Source organism: Catharus ustulatus, chromosome 15 (assembly GCF_009819885.2).
Source record: "Catharus ustulatus isolate bCatUst1 chromosome 15, bCatUst1.pri.v2, whole genome shotgun sequence".
In the NCBI taxonomy this organism is placed as follows: domain Eukaryota; kingdom Metazoa; phylum Chordata; class Aves; order Passeriformes; family Turdidae; genus Catharus; species Catharus ustulatus.
The window spans coordinates 19,097,633-19,118,408 of NC_046235.1; the positions used below are offsets into that span (position 1 = coordinate 19,097,633).

Below are 20,776 nucleotides of genomic sequence, written 5' to 3' on the forward strand. Positions count from 1 at the left end.
TATCTTTTATAATTTTTGTAAATGAGTGCAGAGAAATCCCCAGGTGGTTCTGCACTGTCTTTGATTTTTATTTTTATTTTGTCCGCAGCATTTAAAATGTGGAAGTGGTCTTGAGTGTTGCAGTGTTGGTCGAGAATTATTATTGGTTTAGCATTTCTGTTGGTACCCTTCAGTCAACCTTTTAGTGTAATAGCTGCCTCTCAAGATTTCATTTTCCAGTACCAAGTAGATCTTGGCACAGAAGACAACCACGACTTTATAAGCAGACACTGTAAAGCCCAAGAGAGACAGAGAGTGGTGAGAATATATTGAAAAGAAGCTTTGGGTTGGTGTTGTATTTGGAAAATTATACCCATAAAAATAAATTTGTTCTGGTTCTACAGTGGTTTCTTAATAATACTCAAGAAAACTGTAATCTTTATTTAGAAAAAATGGAAGAGAAGGTCAAAGAGCCAATTAAAGAGCCCTCGGAGGAGCCTTTACCAATGGAGACAGAAGAAGAGGAGTCTAAAGAAGAACCTATAAAAGAACTGATAAAGGAGGTAAAAGACCTTGAACCCAAAAGCCAGTCTGAAGTCTCACATTCCTCTGCTCTGGCTGCATCTTAGCCCAGGCAGGTTGGCAGGAACCATGGTTAATGCCAACTAATTCAAGTTCTTAAATTCCTGAGGGGATTTGAAAGCCTCCCTTTTTGGACTCAGATATTTTTTTCTTTAATTTTTTTACGTAAGATAAAAAGAACATTCAAAAGAAACATATATGTCAGTTAAGAAGTTAGTAAGAACATGGGACAGAGGTTACCTTATTACACAGATGTGGTGTTCTCTCACTGACTTTATGGTACTCAGAAAATGCATCTTTTCCTGAATGTTTGAAATATTTGATAGCTTTTTCTCTGTTTCTTTGTTTCATTATTTGAACAGTTTGACACAAAGCTCACGTTTTCCCTGTGCTGTAACTGCTAGGCTGAGGAACATGAGGCTGTTAGGAACATGTCCTAGAGTGGACTGTAGTGTTTTCAGTAAACAAAAGTGACTTCTCCTTTTGGAGGTATTTTGCTGTGCTGAACAGCATAGTTTTTAGGGATGTGAAGGGCTGTTTAAATAAAAATCAAAGCTTTTATCCTGATTTCTGTGAACTTCAATGTGGTTTAATAGGCAAAACCAGAGAGTTCAGTTGCTGGTTTTTGCTGCCACTCCACTCTGTTTATTTCTGAGGTAGTTACCAGTTTGCTGATTTCTGCTACACAGGTTATTTCTGGTTTTCACCGTTTCATACTGTGTGTCTCATTATCAAATAAACTAATTTTCAAAATACACAAAAATTCCTGTGTCAGAAAATACACCCTTACACCTGTATCCAGGCCCTCCTGGGTTTCCAGGATTCATGCACATCTGGGAAGGTATTTAAGCAAGGTTTTGCTGAAAAGTTAATTAAAAGCTTAATCAGAAAGTTAATCAACTGTTAATTAAATGCTTAGAGGTTTTGGAATAGAGATTTTGGAGTAGCAGCTGTTGTTGCAATTCCAGTGCTTCTGTTGGTAGGCATGGATGAGGTGTCCTTGTGAGCTGCTTGTCAGCATGGCTTCAGTAAAACAAGTGGGTTACTTTGTAATAAATAATTAGGCAGCTGTCATTGCCTGATCCTCAAACTTGTTTTTTTCCTTGAGGAGCCGAAAGAGGAAGAAATGACAGAGGAGGAGAAGGCAGCTCAGAAGGCCAAGCCAGTGGCCACCACCCCAATTCCAGGCACTCCATGGTAGGTCACTGCTGCTGTGGGACTGACACTGCTGCTGGGGATTTGGAACAAGTGACAGTGTGTGCAGAGCGTGCCCTTAGTGTGCTGCATGTTTAACTTTTCCATCACTGTGTTTCCCATCTGGCAGCGGAGTGAGGCAGGGTCCAGCTGGGCAGTAGCGATGCCTGGCAGTGCTGCAGGCAGAGGGAGCTGGCTGTGCCTGTGGTGTCAGTCTGAGGACACTTGGCAGGTGCCCAGGGAGTGCAGGTAATGCCAGGCTTCCTTGCCCCGTGCAGGTGTGTGGTGTGGACGGGGGACGAGCGCGTGTTCTTCTACAACCCCACCACGCGGCTGTCCATGTGGGACCGGCCCGACGACCTCATCGGCAGAGCTGACGTGGACAAGATCATCCAGGAGCCTCCTCACAAAAAGGGAATGGAAGAAGGAAAAAAACTTAGTAAGAGCAATCTTATTGCCTTCTTAGGAAACATAAGTGGGACTTACCTCTTTGCCTTCCAAAATTTGTGACTTTTAAATAACTGACAGAAATGTAAGCACATACTGAAAAGGTGGAATGCAGCTTGCAGAGTCCTTTGGGAAAAAGATAACCCATAGAAGAAAGTAGATACTAACAAAGTTAATTGTTCTGCTAAATGCCAGCAGGTTGAAAAACCCCACAGTTTTTACTGACTAAAAAAGGGATTGTGTTTGTTTTATAAGAAAGAGACCAGAAAAGATTAATCATAATGTACAATCAGGTTCTCACAGAAGAGAAATTAACTTTGAGATTAGCAGTTGGAGTAGAGTTTGGAAATAGGTGCCAAGAGAAATGTTCAAAAGGCTGCTGAGATGGGATTTCTCTTTGGCCTGAGTTCTAGGAAATGGTCCTGGGATGACATGTTGGCTTTGTAGTTGGAGGAGAGTAAAGTGCAAGTAATCAGGTAGCTCCAGATGTGCTTCACTGGACTGTTTAGCCAGAGTTGTTTTCCCCTAAAAATAAGAGCTCAGTGTTTATCATTTCTAATTTCAAGTTGGCTGAAGTCCCCAGATTCCCATTGTGTTACTCTGAAAGTGACTGAGACCCACATGTCAGAACACAATTATCCATGTCCTTGGTTTGTGCATGAGCTTTCACTCATAAGTTTAAAAATTTTCATCGATGGAAAATCTGAAGTCTTATTGAAATCTGTTACAGTCAGAGAAGAGCATGAAGCTGCAGAGGAAGCAAACGAAGATGAGCCTATTAAAATAAAAAAGCGCAAGTAAGTTTTTGCTTTTTCAATACCAAGTGATCTGTGTAGGTGAAACAACTGAAGTTTGTTACTTGAGCTGTGTATGTTGTGTCCAGCAGAGTAGAATGGGAACAGGCAGGGTTGATGAGGAGAGTCCTCAGCTTTCTGCTGCTCAGCAGCTCAGGTATTTGATATTTCCCTGAGATAGCTGAGGCCCATGCAGAGGGACAATAGAATATGTTTTGGAAGTTATTTGAAATGGAAATAAATGGTGTAAGTTGGTGAATCCAAAGAATATTTTGAGTGTAGTATGTCTTAAATAGCTTGCTTCTGTTGTTTGTTAATTTCTGGGCACAAGACTTCATTGTCAAAATATCCCACCCCCCAGATTTTCATAGTGGTTCCTCTATTTTCACTCTGTTACAGATGTTTACAAGTTTGGCTTATGTCTTTTGGTCTGGTTTGCTTTTGGAATTGTTATATGAGATACATGCTGCTTTAAGAGTGGTTTTACTGTGTTATTTGTTATTTACATTTAATGTTTGATATTTTTCAGGAAAGATGATATCAAAGACATTGACTCTGAGAAGGAGGCTGCCATGGAGGCTGAGATTAAAGCTGCTCGAGAGAGAGCCATCGTCCCACTGGAGGCTCGGATGAAGCAGTTCAAGGACATGCTGCTGGAAAGAGGGGTCAGAAACCTGTGTGTGTGTGAGGAGGGGCAGAGGGAGGGTCAAAAACCTGTTTGTGTGTGAGATGGGGCAGAGGGAAGGTCAAAAACCTGTGTGTGTGTGAGGAGGGGGAGAAGGAAGGTCAAAAACCTGTGTGTGTGTGTGAGGAGGGGGAGAAGGAAGGGTCAGATCCTTCCTCTGATCAATGAATGGTCTTGGTACAAGACTCCAAATTTCAAAGAAACACAAAATTGCAGAAAAGTTTTGATTTCTATGTTACTGAAATGACAGGGTCAAGACAGATAACTTCCCTCCCCCAGTTTTTTCCCCAAATTAAGTAATTACCTAAGTGGGCGTTGCCAGTGAGGATGAATAGGACACACGAACTGGACATGTCCTTAATGTTTTTGGAAATGTTCCTACTGAGAAAAGCAGCAACTTCCACTCTAGTCTGTACAGTCTTACCCTTAAATGGGAGAGTTTTTGCTTTTAGTTAACTAAAGAAATCTACTTGATGCTAATCAATTTTGATAAATTAAACAAGTTAAATATAAATTTGGATAGTAACTAAAAAATGGAAGTGGTTCCAGCTGCCTATGGAACACAGTTTCTCAAGGCTCTCTTTCTATGTACATTTTATTTTTAATGTCACACAGCAGTAGTAAATAGGTGTGTATCATCCTTTAGATTTCAGAGGAAATTGATGTTGAAATTTTCTATGACAGCCTCTGCCATCCATTAGTGATGAAAACTCCAGGATGAGTTTGGTTCCCTCTTCATCACATCTTAGTATTTTCAAGGAAAACTGTACAACTGCTGTATAATTTGTATACTTGTCTTCATTTTAATTAAAGGTCTCTGCCTTTTCAACATGGGAGAAAGAACTGCACAAGATCGTGTTTGATCCTCGTTACTTGCTGCTCAACCCAAAAGAAAGGAAACAGGTAAAATAATTGAAGTCAGACACAGCTGCTACAGGTTTATCTGAATCCTCAGTCTTTGTTTCTGCAAACCTTTCAGACTGATTAGTACTGCAGGGGATTTTTGTCATGATTAAGGTTTGCCTGGAAATGGAAGAAACCAGCAAGGGAAAGTGTTGATGGTCTTTATTTCCTGTCTCATATTTTAACACAGTGCAAGTTGTATGTCTGCAGAGCACTGCTGAAACCTGAGTGAAACAGTGAGAGTCACCAGTACCTTGTCAGAGTATTGGCATAATAAGTAATCTAGCTATTTTCTTTTAAAAAGGTGTTTGGGGGGAACCTAAAGTGCATTTTTATTGTTAAGCAAGTTCTCACCTCAGCAGCTTTTCTTTGAGTGAATGTAGGGAAATGGAAAGCTTCGAGAGCATGGGAAGTGTCTGAAACATGGGACTCTGGAAAATGTTAACTGGAATGTGTGAGGAGCTTCTTCCCAGATCTCAGATGCTGTGTTAGGTACAGCACCCTGCATAAATGCTTGGAACATTTCCATATGGAAATGAAAAGTGGCTCTAAGATTTCTGCCTCTTCTGTGTTGGTTCTGTGGTGAGAGGAAGGGAAACCAGGGAGAAGGAAAGAAGTGGGATTTTTCCTCCCTTGTCCCTGGAGCTGCTTTGTGTCCTCGTGTGTTTGCTGTGGGTGACTGGTGTTTCTGTAGGTGTTTGATCAGTATGTGAAAACCCGAGCAGAGGAGGAGCGCAAGGAGAAGAAAAATAAAATAATGCAGGCCAAGGAGGATTTCAAGAAAATGATGGAAGAAGCAAAGATTAATCCAAGGTAGGAGTTTCTTTGTGGTTCGTGTGCATAAGCTCTACTGGGATGCAGCGTGTTGGGTGGTATTGGGTTGATTAACCTTGCTCAGAATGGGCACAGAGAAGAAAAATTGTGAGATATTGTTGAAATCTTCCTTTGTGTGCTTGTTTTCACCTAATCCATGAAATAATAGAACTTGTGATTTCCATATTTCAAGTTGAAGAAATCCTCAGCATGCTGCTTGGATTGTGAGAAAGGTCTCAGATCCACCACAAGTTTCTCTAATAACCCTCTTTCTTCTTAACAAGTCTTTGAGAAGTACTAGGGAGGTTTCTTGGGTTTGGAGGGGGCTATAGGGATGTTTTTTTTGTTAAAAACTATGCAGTAATGATATGATAAAATGTTGTTGTTGCTTTAATACAGCCCTGGTTACACCCCCCTCACATTCAGACCCCTGGCAGCAGTCAGAGCGAGGGATGACAGTGAATGTACGTTCAAGATTTCACTGCTGGCTTTGTTTGTTTCACAGCTTCTGCACACAGAGGTCATGAGATACATGCTTATGTCACCTGATAAGCTCCAAGGTGTCCTCTTTCAGCATCTCTTGGCTCATCTGGCATTAATTCTTTCCCAGTGAAATAACAGCTCATTTGTTTCACTTCAGCTCAGTTTTTTCCAGGGACTCATTTTGGAAATTTGGTGACAGTGCTGTGGTAACTTTTATATTGCTTCAGAGCTGACTAATGACTCAGTGGTAGGCTGGAAGACTGGAGGCATGGAACTACCTTAAGAAACAGTTATGTTAGCTTTAGTATCCTCATCTTTCAGCATATCTTCAGTATGTTGTGTTGGGACTGATTCTTTACCTGATTATGGGCTGGGGTGGGAAAGAGAATTCCAGCTGAAATACTGTCTTGTTTAATCTTATCCTTTGTCTTCTGGTTTCAGTGTTTGTCTAAAGATATTGCTGTACTTCTGTGAGTGCCAGACTGGTTTTTTATCATCCATCTCAGTCCAACATGCTCAAGAGTTTGTGTTCCACTTCACTTGAGCAGCTCTTGTTCTTCAATCTAGCTGTACATTCACTTTCTAATCCTTTTGAATAAGCTACCAAATTCTCTTCTTGTTTCAATTTACCCTACAGCAACAGTAGGCTGGATTTTCCAAGTCTAATTATTTCCATGCTGTGATGAAAACATTCGTATGATTATAAGTGTCTCACGTATTCTTGGGGCCAGATTTGCATCAGAGCTTGGAAAAAGCACAGTAGTGATTTTTTTCCGAGGTAAGTGGCAGTAATGTACCTACTGCACAGGTTGGAATCTGGCCCTGGAGGTGAGAGAACAGTCAGGGAAACGCTGTGGGATGAGGGGGTGAAAGCCCAGTGTTGCTGCCTCTGCCCATGGTGTTTGAAGGGGTTTCAGCCCTGAGTGCTCTGCAGTGTGCCCTGCGAGGGGAAGAGCTGGTACAGCTGGGGACTGCTGTCAAAGGCTGGCTTTCTTGGTGAACTCTTAGCATGGTTTGGCTGCAAGTGAATGCACCTGGGATTTTTGGTTTCACAGCTGTGAAATACCTGGACAGACTGGTGCCTGAACTGCTAACCCACAGAAAAGATAAGAGTTTTGTAGACAACTGAGGTTTTTTTTCGTTTCTTCTCCTTGGTTGCACTGTAGTCTCTCTCTACACCTGCCCCTTCTGCAGGTGGCTGTACCTGAACAAACCAAGTCTCTGACAAACACCTCTGTGTGAGTGCTGACTCCTCCTGTAGAGTTCATTGGTCGAGCAACTCTGTAGTGAGACCATAGGATTTGCCTTTTGGGTTTTTGTCAGTTGTGCTCTGGCATGTACTGCAGCAGAGGAAACACCTCCCTGCTGAACCTGCCTCACAGCCCAGACAGCTCTGCCAAATGAGTTCACTTGCCATTTTGTTGCAGAACTACTTTTAGTGAATTTGCAGCCAAGCATGCTAAAGACTCGAGGTTCAAGGCAATTGAAAAGATGAAAGATCGAGAGGCCTTGTTTAATGAGTTTATCACAGCGGCAAGAAAGAAGGAGAAGGAAGACTCGAAGACCAGGGGAGAGAAGGTAAGGGGACTCTTGAGTTCCAGCAGTGTGAGTGGTGTGAGTGAGATGGGACAGAGCCAGTGCTTGGCTTCCCTCAGCCTTCCCCAAGACTTTCCTAGAGCTCTTACAGGCAAACACTTCAGGGGTGTCCCCCTGGTCTTCCTGAACAATTTCAAGTTTGCAGTCTACTGACTTTGAAAGTATTTAAAACTGAATTCTGTTCACCTGTGAAGCCAAGTTTGCTTAAACAACAACACTGTTTTTCAAAATTTACCCAAGCAGTAACATTATCTTCTTAACTGAAGTAATGCTTGATTTTTTTAAATTTTTTAAATTAAGTTATTTTATCCTGATGCTTGAAAAGGCAAAGGAGTCTTACCCTGTTTGGCTGGAGCCCCAGAGTTGGTCATTACCTCTCTGTTCCCTCAGTGGGGGCAGGCAGAACTTACAATTCCCTGAGGATAGTCTCTTAAGTTTCAAAAGTTCCCTTTCCATCTCACTTAGGCACTTAGGGAGGGACTTTTTAAGCTTTGAATAACTAGATCTTGTGTGTAAACTGCCCATTATTAAAGGTCAGCTGTTAGGGATGAATGAACTCCCAACGTCACCTGCTTGCACTGGCAGTGGTGGGGAGCAGCCCTGGAGATGGGCCACCAGAACCCAGGACCATCAGAACCAGGGCCACCAGAACCCTGGGCCACCAGAACCAGGGCCACCAGAACCGGGGCCACCAGAACCAGGGCCACCAGAACCCAGGACCACCAGAGCCAGGGCCACCAGAACCCTGGGCCACCAGAGCCAGGGCCACCAGAACCCAGGACCACCAGAACCAGGGCCACCAGAACCAGGGCCACCAGAACCCTGGGCCACCAGAGCCAGGGCCACCAGAACCCAGGACCATCAGAACCAGGGCCACCAGAACCCTGGGCCACCAGAGCCAGGGCCACCAGAATGCAGGGCCACCAAAACCTGGGGCCACCAAAACCTGGGGCCACCAGAACCCAGGGCCACCAGAACCAGGGCCACCAGAACCCGGGCCACCAGAACCAGGACCACCAGAGCCAGGGCCACCAGAACCCAGGGCCACAAGAACCCTGGGCCACCAAAACCTGGGGCCACTTACTGCCACGTCCCTGTGTGTGTGTGAGTGGAGAAGGTCACCTCTGAAGGCCAATCATTTTGGACATGTGGAAGTCTGCAGTTTTTATTATGTAGTGTGAAGTTATTGCAGATTTCCTTACATGGAATACTTGCAGGAGAGGGAAGTGCTGGGGTACGAGTTGGATCTGGGGACAATTTCATTCTTTAAAAAGCTTTGCATATTTTTAAAATCTGGGTGATCTGGTATAATTTGATTCTGTATATATAACTTGATTTTCTCAAACATTGCCTTATTGCTGCTGTTTTCCATGAATGATTGTGCTTTCAGAGGGGAACTGATATAGTTCAAGACTAGATTTTGCATACTACAGTTTGATTTTGAATATGGAATTTTAAAGCATTTTTGCAGCTTAATAGTGCAGTTGAAGACTTTAAAGAATAAATACTAGTTTTGTTGTTGCATGATTGTTCTAAAGTTGAAAAGTTAAAAGAAGAGATTGTATTTGTTTGCTTTGAATAATGTTTTTTTTTTCTCCAAAAGCCTTTTGTAACCATTTTATGTATTCTGTTTTATAACAAGTGGATAGACTTTACAGTTATGTGCTGTGCGGCCTGTCAATCAGTTCAGTCTGACAGCTGTCAATCACTGACACGCAAATATTATGGGATTCCCTAGTGAGGAAAGCATTGGTATCTCTGTGTGGTGACTTTAGCCTCCCGCAGTTCCGGTACTTTACATTTTTTTAGTTTTTTTCCTTGTGAAGTGATGAGAGTTGTACCTGCAATGTGTTAACTGCCAAAAAAAAAAAAAAAAAAAAAGAGTTCTAAATACACCTGAAATGTTTTCAGCCTTATTTTCCTTTGATTTTGATAGTGCTTAAAACATAAAAGAAAATTTAAGGCATTTAACCTGAAGCTTTCTCAGTCTGTCCAAAATCTTTACTTAGGGAGAATCAACTTTACAGAAATCTTTAACGTAAGGGTTTTAGATTATATCTACAATGTTTGATTTTGCATGATGGGGTTATGGCTCATGGGATGGGGATGGAGCAGCCAGCTTTTCCAGTGGCTGATTTCAGTGAGTAAATCCCATGCCAGCACTTCTCAGATGGCAGAGAGGAGCAGGGGGGTTAAGGATGTCAGGGAAGGCTCTGTGGGCAGGTGCTGGTGCCCAGGCTGCTCCTTTTGCCGTGTCCCTGGTGAGCTGTGTGAGCTGCCCCAGCCTGGCTGGGTGCTGGGCTGCAGAGCCTGCTCTGGTGGCTGTCCCCAGCCAGAGCTCTGTGTGGCACTGCCCTCGGTCCCTGTGTGCAGGCACACAGCCACTACCCACAGCTGGCACCTGGAAACGTTACTGCTCGGTGAGATGCTTTACACTCAATTATTTGAGGCATTTGCATCTTCTATTTAAAATTTGAAATGAGCTGGCAATGCCTGTGCTGTGTACAGGGCATGGGAGTGAAGTGAAAAGTGCTTCAGAGCAGCGAGCCTGAGGTGCTGCTGCTTTTCCTGGGGGGAATTGGCTGTGCCCTCCTGTCCCCTGCCCAGAGGGAGCTGGCAAGGCTGCAGCTGGGCAGGGGCTGGGGGGTCCCAGGGGGTGAGGGGTGCCCTGGGCACCACACAGCTGCCAGGAGCTCCCAGGAGATGGAGAGGAGCCTCCTCCTGGTGGTGGCCTTGGGTGAAGCTTTGTGTGGCAGCTGGTGGCACTGCCCCTGGCACCTCATCCTGTGGAATACACACAGAGGTGATTTGTGCAAGAGCCTGGGGATACCCTTACCTTAGAGACTTCTGTAGTAACAGCTGGGGACTGTTTGGTTTCTAACAAATATTTCAAATGCCATGGCTTAGAAAGCTTCATATTTTGAAACTGCATGCATGTTTTATGATGTTTTGAAACAACAGTCTTAATTTTACAATGAATAAACAGTTTGCTTAGCATTTTGTTGAGCTCCTTTAAGATAAAGCAGTAGTACTGTAGCTGTAGCACAACATCCCACTGGCACTAGGGGGCTGGTTCCTGAGCTCTGCTTTACTGTCTTAGTCTCCTTTGGAATAGTAAAGAAAGCCTATAGAGCCTTTTATGTTTATATGTTAATATTTGAAGAGCTGAAAGTATTGGTGGGCAAGGCTGCAGAATGTTTGTGCTGATCTTCATTCCATTACTAAACACATTTTAGAGGGTGAGGATGTGCCAGGTCTCTGGCAAGCTGGAGCCTGCTCTGTCTGTGCTCCCTTCCTGAGGAACCTCAGTGCTCTGCAGCTAAACTGCTTCTCCTGCTTCCCCTTTTTTAAGGGATGGGGAGGGGAGAGAAGTATCAGCCAGTCCTCCTCCTGGATTTTGGGGTTTTAATCCACGTGCCATAAAGCTTTGTGGAGCTGTGGCCTGGCAGGGTGTGGGGTGCTGTGGAGGCAGAACCTTGTGCCCTGCCCTGGAGCACCCCTGGCCCCAGCGAGCAGGGCAGCCCAGGAGTGGGGGTGACCTGAGAACTGAAGTGCAGCAGGAGCAGGGACATCATCTTCCCCAGAAATCAAGCTATCTAACAAAGGCACAGTAGTTGCCCTTCAGCTGCTGGTTCTGGGACTCTGGATGAAAACATGTTGCTCATTGTATTGAAATCAAACCTGCTGGGATTGATCCTCTGCCAGCCCTTGCAATGGCTGTGACAGAAACGTGACATGCCATTTCCAACTGACAAAGTACACTAAAACAGTTCCTTTAAACTTTTATCTAAATGTGCATGTCCATCCTAAATATAATTTTGTTAGCCACCCTATGTGGATAATTCTTTATTGGTTAGATCCATCTTTGTTGGCATATCCAAGCATTTATCCCTGTTAATTGTGCACCTGGAGAATAAATCCATGAACACCTGATTTCTCTAAACCCTCTTTCAAGCTGCATGGCTTCTGGAGTACTGATATGCAAAATGCTATTATGCAGCATCAGTAACTTGTTAATTTGGCATATATAAAAGCTCAAGAACAAACTCAAATTGGAGTAAAATAATAAAGAGTGTATTGGTGGATGATTCTTTATAAGAGTTCATTTTAGATGTAGCAGATCACCTAAATGTATCTGCTTTGGCAAAATTGTCTGAAGGAGCAGTGAATTTGGGCTGCAGTTATGACTAAATTGAGTTTTAGTGATTGCTGTAAATTGCTATGGTGTGTAATGTTAATGTGATCCCTCTGATGAAGGTAAGTCAACTCCTTTTATCATAAGAGCAAACTGGGATATTAAAGCGTCTTTCTCAAGTGTTTTCTTTCTGTTTCTGTGTGTGTAACAGATCAAAATGGACTTCTTTGAGCTGCTGGCAAACCACCACCTGGATAGTCAGTCTCGCTGGAGCAAAGTGAAGGACAAAGTGGAGACTGACCCACGGTACAAGGCGGTGGACAGCTCCTCACAGAGGGAGGACCTGTTCAAGCAGTACATCGAGAAAATAGCCAAGGTGGGTGGGAGCTCTGGGCTGTGCCTCTGCTGTGCTGGGGGCAGGCTGGTCTGTGCTGAGGAGAATTCCATACCACAGTTACTCTAGGAGTACCCCAGAATGGCAGCTTGGAACTTAGAATTCTGTCCCTGGTGGGATGTTTGTGGGACCTCTGTGCATGCACACACACAGAGTATCTGGGAGAAGTTAATGCCTCAAAGATTCCTATGAAATCCCTGGTGCTAACTAAAAATGACTGTAAAACTGCAGCAGCTACAGACACCACATGGATTACTTCCTCCTCAGATGGGCTGCATTTCCTTTGCTGTGATTTTCCCTATCAGCTGAGCTTCCTTCAGGGATGTGTGTTCATACCCAGCTCCTTCACTGCTGCCTCTCTCTTAATCCAATATTCCTGCCTTTCTCTTACAGGCAGTTAATGGTTGAGAATGTAGAACTGGGCCAACACACAGTGATCCCCTTGGCCTCCCCTGTTTGGAGTCTGTCACTGAATACAGCTCTTGGGAGTGGCCAAACTTGTCTCTCCTGTCTAATGCTTCAGCACGGCTCTTGAAGTGAAATTCCATAATCCATAGATCCCTAATCCCTTCAAAGTGTTTTGTTCTGAGCTGCCTTTAGTTTGATAGCCCTTTAATTGTCTCTGTGATGAAGAGTGTCACTTTTACTGAGGAAAGGTTGTTGCTGCATTTCAGAATTTGGATTCTGAGAAGGAGAAGGAGCTGGAGCGGCAGGCGCGCATCGAGGCGAGCCTGCGGGAGCGCGAGCGCGAGGTGCAGAAAGCGCGCTCGGAGCAGACCAAGGAGATCGACCGCGAGCGCGAGCAGCACAAGCGGGAGGAGGCCATCCAGAACTTCAAAGCACTGCTCTCAGACATGGTGAGGCACTGCCAGGAGCCTTGGCTCCTCAGGAAAAAAACGTTTTGGCATCGGAGTTCTGCTCCAAAGAGGTGAAATCCCTCTGGTTGTGCCCTGGTTGGAAGAGAAGGCTGTTTAGGGTTTATTTAGGGTTCTCATCCTGAGGGTGCTCTCTGGGCTAGAAACAGGTCACTGCAGAGGTCTTGGTGTCTCTGGAAATAAAGATCTCCATGGCTGCCTTTCCAAGCACTCTGGTGAACACAGGGTGGTGCACTCAGAGCAGGAGGGAAAGGAGGGTGCTTGGATTTTCTGTTTTTGGGAGTGTTCAGCCAGGCCAGTGGGACATCTCTGCTCCAAACCAGTGCAGAAGGATTCCTTCTGCCACTGCCTGCTCAGTGTTTGTGGGGAACCTGCTACCATCTCTTCTTGAAAGCTGAAGGTTTATCTCCTATTCTAACCTTAACTTCAAATGAGATAAAAAATAAGCATGTAGTAATTATCAGTGAACTGTGGAAAAAGTGGCTTAAAAGGAATCGTGTTTGGCCTAGGTGCGCTCCTCAGACGTGTCCTGGTCTGACACCAGGAGGACTCTGCGCAAAGATCACCGCTGGGAGTCGGGCTCCCTGCTCGAGAGGGAGGAGAAGGAGAAGCTCTTCAATGAGCACATCGAGGCACTTACCAAAAAGAAGAGGGAGCATTTCCGGCAACTTCTGGATGAAACTTCAGCGGTGAGAGCTGTTGATGTTCTGATTGACAATCTTTGCAGCCCGCTGGGGTTTCTCTTTTTCTGTTTTTCAGTCCCACAATCTGATTGGTTTGGTTTTATTTCCTTGACCTCTTTGCTTCACCGCTCTCTTTTCTCCTTCATAACAAAATCTGTTCATTACATTTCCTTACCTGTTTATCTGGAGTTTTGCTTTGATTCAACATACCATTAATTTACATATAAACTTCTGATCAGTGATGTTTTCATCTTCTTTTTCTTTCTTCAGTACTGCGTTATTTGATCCTCTTCACTGTCTGTCTCCTTCAGATACTCAGATATTCAGGGTGTTTGCTTTAGTGGCCATCAGTATGGTCCTACTCAGTTCATCTGTTCTGATGTTCTGCTGCTGAACCTGAACTTTTACTCTGCTCATGCTGTGGAATGCATCCCTGATTCTTTGCATTTGGGGTTTAGTGAGGTTTCTTCTCTTTTAGATCTGTGCCAGCTTCAGGCAGCTTCCATTTAACCTGGAGGTTTTTACCTATTTTTAATGCATTTTTAAAATTATTTAATTATTTTAATTTAGAGACAAGTTTTCTGCAGATAATTTTTAATACAATATTCATAATTGTACTGGAAAAATACTTCAGAAAGTAAATTATATTTGGAGGACCTTGATCTGGAAATGCCATCTCAAAATATAAAAGAAGATTCACTATGTAAAATCAACTCATTATAAAATACAACTGTAGTTGTATAAGTAATCAGAGCCCAGCACTTGAGACCAAGTTCATCACTGGACTTTGGATATATTTAAAGACTTCAGAGGTTAGTAGTGTTTGCATTCCATATTCTAATTCACATTTAATTTAATTATTTTTGCTTCTTTTGAAAGATAACTTTAACATCAACGTGGAAGGAAGTGAAAAAAATCATTAAAGAAGATCCAAGGTGCATTAAATTCTCCTCGAGTGACAGGGTGAGTGTTTTGCATCGCTCTTGCCAACTTCCACTCTGGTGCAGGGTGCAGAGAAGGGAGTTGGTGGCTGCTGCAGTGGGTTCAGCTCTGTTCACCAGGACACAGGCGTTAGTAGTTAAATACGATTTTAAAAAAATTAAAAATGTAGAAGGTAAGGGAAAGTACAGTTAACATGTAATTACTGCTGTTGTTCAGTGTGTTCAGGTACTGGAGCTGCATTCAGTGTGCCATGTTTATCTTTAATCTTCCAGAAAAAGCAAAGGGAGTTTGAGGAATACATCCGGGACAAATACATCACTGCCAAAGCCGACTTCCGGACGCTGCTCAAAGAGACCAAATTCATCACGTACAGGTGGGGAGTGCCCTGCCAGGGCAGCCTTGGCTTTTGCTCTGCTTTGCCACACAAGCAGCAGCAGACTGATGTCTGCTTTTTCCTGGCTGATGTCTGTTACTAAATCTTTCATGGTGCTTAATGAACACAGCACAAGTGTAGGCACGAGCTGTGTTGTCAGTGCCCAGAGCAGTGTTTTGTGCCCAGGCTAACGTGGCTTCTTCCTGGCTGAGCTGGTGGCCAAGGCCCTGCAGCCTGCCCTGGCTCCCTGTGCTTGCCCAGGGCTCCCTGCCTCCAGGGCTCCCTGCCTCCAGGGCTCCCTGCCTCCAGGGCTCCCTGCCTCCAGGGCTGTTCTCACGCTTGCTTTCAGATCCAAAAAGCTGATCCAGGAGTCGGATCAGCACCTGAAGGACGTGGAGAAGATCCTGCAGAACGACAAGCGGTACCTGGTGCTGGACTGCGTGCCCGAGGAGCGGCGCAAGCTCATCGTGTCCTACGTGGACGACCTGGACCGGCGCGGGCCGCCCCCGCCGCCCACCGCCTCCGAGCCCACGCGCAGAACCACCAAGTAAACGCTGAGTGCTCCTGGCCCAGGGCTGGCTGTTCACCCAAACGCTTGCATGAGCCATCTGTCAGGTTACACACATCCATTGCCGTGAATATATTCAAACATCTGAGCAGCAGAGGCAGGAGCAGCATTAGTGAACATGAAGTGATCTCTGGGGGGAAACCAACAACACAAACCCACATTAAAGATATTTATGAGTTAATTGGAGCATGACTGACAAATCCCAGGGCTGTCTGGTGACTGTGGCTCTCAGGGTAGTGTGTGTGAGGTGTGGGTGTCTGGTACCTGGGGCTTTCCTCTCAGCAGTGTCCTACCTGTGCGTCCCAGGGGTGATCCTGGGGTGCTTTGAGCGTGTCCTACGTGTGTGCCACCAGCTCAGTGCAGGAGGAGGTGACACGCTCTGCTGGCTGAAATTACTGATCACTGACAGCCCCCTCTGCAAACACCAGTCCCAGTTCTCTGCTTCCACCCTTGGGAATGGAACTAAATCTGTTAGCTTAGAGCTGAGTGGAGAACAGGGACTTGGAGGCCAGACCAGGTTTATTCACAGGCTGCTCTGTTCCTGCCCCCAGCCATTGATTTGCAGCAGTCAGGTTGCTCTGCCCAAGTGAAGTTCTGTCTGATGAGTTTTGCTCGAAGCTGGAAATCCCAGAGGTGACCGAGCAGGCCAGGACGGTTGTATAAACACATTTTTATTTACAATAAAGTGATCTTTACATACTTCTGGATTAGACTGTGCATACCCCCTCTGGGCAATTCTTGTAAACTATACTCCTGTTTTGAATGTTAAACTTGTGTTTCTAAAGTTTAATTTTGAAATGTTGGGATTGTTCAGTTTATGTATTTGAACTACAATAAACCAACCCTTTTTATATATGGATTGTACAGGCCTAATCCCGATTTCTGTTGGATTTTGTTGGACTTGTGAATTTATGAGTAAAGCAAACGACTGAAGTGATCCTGCCTACATTCTTGGCTGTGCTGGGCAGAACAGGGCCTGTGCCACTGAGCAGTGTGAGGTCAAGGGGGTGAGCAGAATGATTTCCCAGTTTAGCTCTTTTGTCTGTTGCTTAAACATGAGCTGGTAGTGCTTACAGAGCTAATTTCTTTCTGCTGCTTGTGTTTACATGTGTCTTGCTCTTAGAGGAGGGCTGGGGCAGGAGTCCCTTCTTCCCTCACCCTGACAAGTGATTTCTTGTCAGCAGTTGGTGTTGGTGGCCGGGGTCAGGACGTGCAGGCTGAGCATCAAGAGGAGTTGTTTGACAAAGATTGTCAAGTCCTTGTTTGACAAAGTCAAGTCCCTCCCCTCTTGGTGTCTGCCCCTTCCAGTGGTGTGGGGGTATCCAAATCATCTGGAACCAGTGTTGGTTGATGCCTTTGCTGGGAGGGGGTAATGAGGATTGCAGCTGGCTAACACCAAAAGTGTGAGAGCGTGTGGGACGTGGAGCTCCCACCCAGAGAGCACAACCACAGCTGGCCAGGGAGGTTTGCAGGGCTGGGGGAGACCTGGCTGGGCTGTGGGACAATCTCCCTGTGTGATAGCAGGGCAGCCCATCCCAGGGCTCAGCTGCCAGCACAGAGCCCCCTGACTCCCCAGCACAGGGTGGGCACAGGGGGACCCCACTGCCCTCCCCACATCTGCCCCTGCCAGCTGCACAGTGCCCTCGTGTGTGGCCTTGGCCCTGTCTGGGACAGGTGGTGCCCAGAGCAGGACACTGCTGGGAGCTGTGTCCCTGTGCCACTCTGCCAGCACCTGGATTTCCTCTTGCTCAACACAGCCTAGTGGGAAGCTGTGTGTTTGTTATGGCTGGTTTAGAATGTCATGAACCTGTTCATTAATAAGATGACTATTAATTTTAATGGATCTGTTTTATGGAGACCAGATGTTCATAAAGACTTTTTTATTTGCTTATTCTGTGGATAAAGCAATCATGCCCATGTGCAGGGCTCCTGGCTGGGGGTGCTGCTGGTGGAGCATGGAGCTGGTCGCCCTGGCAGCCCCCTAGGCAGAGTCCCTGGTTTCCCCAGGGGTGGGGGGCAGCCTGTGGAATCCAGAGAGAAGGTTGGGTTTGTTAAGGGAGGCTGACACTTCCCCAGCACCCTTCCTAAGGCAGCCCAGCAGGGCCCCTGGCTGGCCCTGCCCTCTGTGGCCAAGCACTCACAGCAGGGCAGAGGTTGAATCCAAGCAAGCTTAAGAAATAAAGAAACTCCACTTTTGAAAAAAGCTGAACTAGATTCTGCCTTGTGGAACTACCAGATCCAGCAGCCCAGAATGCGCTGCAGCCGATGGAGCAGAGCCAGGGCCAGGTTCTTGCTGCTCCTGCTGAATAAGGTGCTGCAGCTAATGTGAGGGTAAATGAGTGAGGAACATCTCCCATCTCCCTGACCACAGAGTCCGTGCCCTGCAGCTGCTAATTAAGGGCTGCTGTTTGAACTCATCAGCTGGAGCACCCAGAATTAGGGCAGGAACTGTTGGTAGATCTTCCCAGGGCTCGATCAAACACCGAGGCTCCTGTGCGGTGGGTGACCTGCAGGTGCTCCCTCTTCACATTACACACTGCCCCACTGTCCCCATCCTCAGAGGGACCCAGAACCCCCAGGGGACCCTCTGGTCACCCCTGATCAGCACAGCCCTGGCAGCCACCCCCAGCCCAGGAGCTTCTGACACTGCAGGTGGAGCGCAAGGCACAAGAGGCAGGGACTGCACACAGACACGTTTGGGACAACTTTACTGACACTGCAGCACAGGCTTTCCTTACAGGACCAAAAAGGAGCATTTTCTTATAAAATGGTTTGTTTACTCTTGCTATTTTATTTTACCATTTCCTTTTTTAAAAAAAGTTACTCCTGAAAGCTATCCCTTGGAATAAATCCGTACGCCAGTGCACTTTGTTCTTGCCTTGGAATGGCTCCTCTGGAGGTGGCGGGGACAGCCCCACCCTCCAACCAGCTCCTGGATTTGCGCGCAGTCCGTGAGCTCTGGGGGTGTGCGGCAGTTCCTCTCCTGCTCGGGACCTGCCGCGATCCTGGTGGTCAGAGAGGCTGTCCAGGGGACACCTGGCCCTCGGCGCCGGTCCCTGAAGGCCGTGGGTGCTGGGGGTGCCAGCTGCCCCTCGGGGACGGCAACGGGGTCACCCCTGTGGAGCCACTGCTGAATTTTGTAATCGACTGCATTTGCTTCTTGCTGCAGGAGCAGTTTTCAGATTTACAGAAAATCCAGTCAATCTTTTGTTATTGAACAGTTGCTCAAGTAAAGAGAGACCTGACCAATCTGTAGAGTAGAAAGAGGCAGCCTCGCCATGCAAAGAGAAAGAGTTACTGGTTTTATTATTATTATCATTGTTATTATAATGTAGGACTGCAGACAGCCTCTCTCTGACACAGTCAGGGGCTAACAGCAATATACAGTTGGATTCTTTTTTAGGTCATAAATTAGCAACTTATACTTTATCTTTAAAAAAATTGAATAAATAAATAAATTAATTAAAAAAGAGAGGAAGAGAGAGAAAGAGAGAGACAGTCAGTCACAACATGCAAGAGCTCACAACAGAATGAGAAAAATGACCAAAGCAAAGCCCAGAACTGCAGCAGAGCCCAGGGTTGGTTTGGTTTGCGATCAATGCAGGTCGGAAGCATTGTTTATAAAGGTATTTCATATACCAAAGAAGGCACCACAGTATCTACAAAGCCAAATCCTCAGGAGGGTTCTGGGGGCTGGGGGAGCAACCTGGCTGGAGCAGACACATCTGGAGGTGCAGCACGTACCCCCCCGCCCCAAGCTTGTCCATTGCAAAACTTCTCCATTTTACGTTTGGTTTTGCTGTCTCTGTTGGTAAAACACAAAATAGTTGTAATAAAAAGACAAACGTGGAAAATGGCAAAGGGAGGCAACATTCCAGTCTTCAACACAACAGGTGGAATATTTCTGGGATCAGGATGAAAGCAATTGGGGTGGGACCACTGCCACCAGAGCTGGCCAGAGCCCACGGTGTGTTACCCCATCAATCCCTTCCCCAGCTGACAGCCCCTCCACGTCACCTCCTCAGCCTGGGCAGAGGGCCACTGCCACCCCAGCACTGCCTGGGGACTCGGGACAGCCAGGCCTGGCATCTTCACTCTGCCCTGTAAGAAGTCTCAGCTCTCCCTGTGTAAATCTGGTGTGTGGGGAGTGCCCCCAGTGGCCCCTGGGCCAGGGTGCCCAGTGCTCCTCTGCACAACCATGATCTGCAGAGCAGGAACTGAGCAAAGGACAGGAAGGGAAGGAAAACAAAGAAAGAAAGAAAAGAAAGAGGAAAGAGAGGAAAGAAAGGAAATGAAGGAAGAAAAGAAAAGAAGAAGAAAAGAAGAAAAGAAGAAGAAAAGAAAAAAGAAGAAAATAAAAAAGGAAGAAAGGAAGAAAAGAAGAAAGGAAGAAAGGAAGAAAGTAAAAAAGAAAGAAAGAAAAGGAACAGTTGAAACCTTGTGTTTACTGGTATCAGTACATGAGACTCCTAAAGAACACCTGGCCCTCCTAGTTAACCTTGTCCTGGAATATGTACAGGTTGTTTGTAGCTGCCACAGCAATGATGTTCTCGGAGGGGTGCCAAGCTGTGTGCAGGATCTTTTTGCTAAAGTCCAGACTGTCCACGCTGATCTCATCTTTCCTGCGCTTCCCACCCACGCAGACCTTGCGGGGTTTGAGGATGGCGCGGGGTTTGCTGTTCTCCCGCGACGCCTCCAGCGTCACGTCGCGCTTGGTGTTGCGGTCGAACATGCGGAAGAAGTTGTTGTAGGAGCCCGTCATGATGACACTGCAATGGGGAAGGACAGAGGATTTTCACACCTTTTCAGAGGCAAACCACTGGTGACCAGAGGCAGACAACATTCAGAGGCATGATGAGGTTTGGGCGTGCGCTGGAATTTGTCTCAGGCCCAGTTATGCCTTGTCAGTTCTCTCTGATGGCTCAGACAAAAACCATGACAGCCCTGCCAGGGGCTCACACCCTTCCTGCCACCCAGCTCAGTGTAAGTCACACCTGGATCCTCATTATCTCCAGATTCTGGCAATCTGGAGCTAAACCCATCACACATTCCTCCAGGCAGAACTGATTCTGTCCGGGAGAGAGCGAGACCCTCACCCATCCCACCTGTGTACAGGTGCAGGTGGTCCCTGCTGCACCCCTCCAGACCCCACACCAGCCAAAGGCCAGGGAAGGGACCCCTTGGGCCAGCCCAAAGCGAGCACCCCTGGGCTGAAGGCAGCACCAGATGCTCACCTGTCAGAGCCGTTCCAGACACACTCGAACTTGTCAAAGATGCAGTCGTTCTCGTAGAGCGAGCAGAGCTTGCTCCGCAGGTAGTCATGGACCTGC

General features: G+C 46.2%; 2 protein-coding genes across 7 annotated transcripts in view; one reads left to right on the forward strand and one right to left on the reverse strand.

Annotated features, from left to right (window-relative positions):
- TCERG1 (transcription elongation regulator 1) overlaps nucleotides 1–16,299 on the forward strand; it is a 28,801-nt gene extending 12,502 nt beyond the window's left edge. For 3 of the 4 annotated variants that reach the window (XM_033072958.2, XM_033072960.2, XM_033072961.2), the window contains 14 exons: nucleotides 427–542; nucleotides 1,670–1,758; nucleotides 2,034–2,194; nucleotides 2,933–2,999; nucleotides 3,526–3,661; nucleotides 4,495–4,584; nucleotides 5,279–5,397; nucleotides 7,308–7,458; nucleotides 11,823–11,987; nucleotides 12,680–12,862; nucleotides 13,390–13,569; nucleotides 14,443–14,526; nucleotides 14,778–14,878; nucleotides 15,228–16,299. In XM_033072958.2, the coding sequence (XP_032928849.1) occupies nucleotides 427–542; nucleotides 1,670–1,758; nucleotides 2,034–2,194; nucleotides 2,933–2,999; nucleotides 3,526–3,661; nucleotides 4,495–4,584; nucleotides 5,279–5,397; nucleotides 7,308–7,458; nucleotides 11,823–11,987; nucleotides 12,680–12,862; nucleotides 13,390–13,569; nucleotides 14,443–14,526; nucleotides 14,778–14,878; nucleotides 15,228–15,429 (1,844 nt within the window). In that variant the 3' untranslated portion in view covers nucleotides 15,430–16,299. The remainder of the gene's footprint in view (nucleotides 1–426; nucleotides 543–1,669; nucleotides 1,759–2,033; nucleotides 2,195–2,932; nucleotides 3,000–3,525; nucleotides 3,662–4,494; nucleotides 4,585–5,278; nucleotides 5,398–7,307; nucleotides 7,459–11,822; nucleotides 11,988–12,679; nucleotides 12,863–13,389; nucleotides 13,570–14,442; nucleotides 14,527–14,777; nucleotides 14,879–15,227) is intronic. The other variant, XM_033072959.2, reaches the window with a different exon arrangement.
- Nucleotides 16,300–19,871: 3,572 nt separating this feature from the next.
- PPP2R2B (protein phosphatase 2 regulatory subunit Bbeta) overlaps nucleotides 19,872–20,776 on the reverse strand; it is a 57,769-nt gene continuing 56,864 nt past the window's right edge. For all 3 annotated transcript variants that reach the window (XM_033072950.1, XM_033072951.1, XM_033072952.1), the window contains 2 exons: nucleotides 20,681–20,772; nucleotides 19,872–20,215 (listed from right to left, as the gene is read on the reverse strand). In XM_033072950.1, the coding sequence (XP_032928841.1) occupies nucleotides 19,936–20,215; nucleotides 20,681–20,772 (372 nt within the window). In that variant the 3' untranslated portion in view covers nucleotides 19,872–19,935. The remainder of the gene's footprint in view (nucleotides 20,216–20,680; nucleotides 20,773–20,776) is intronic.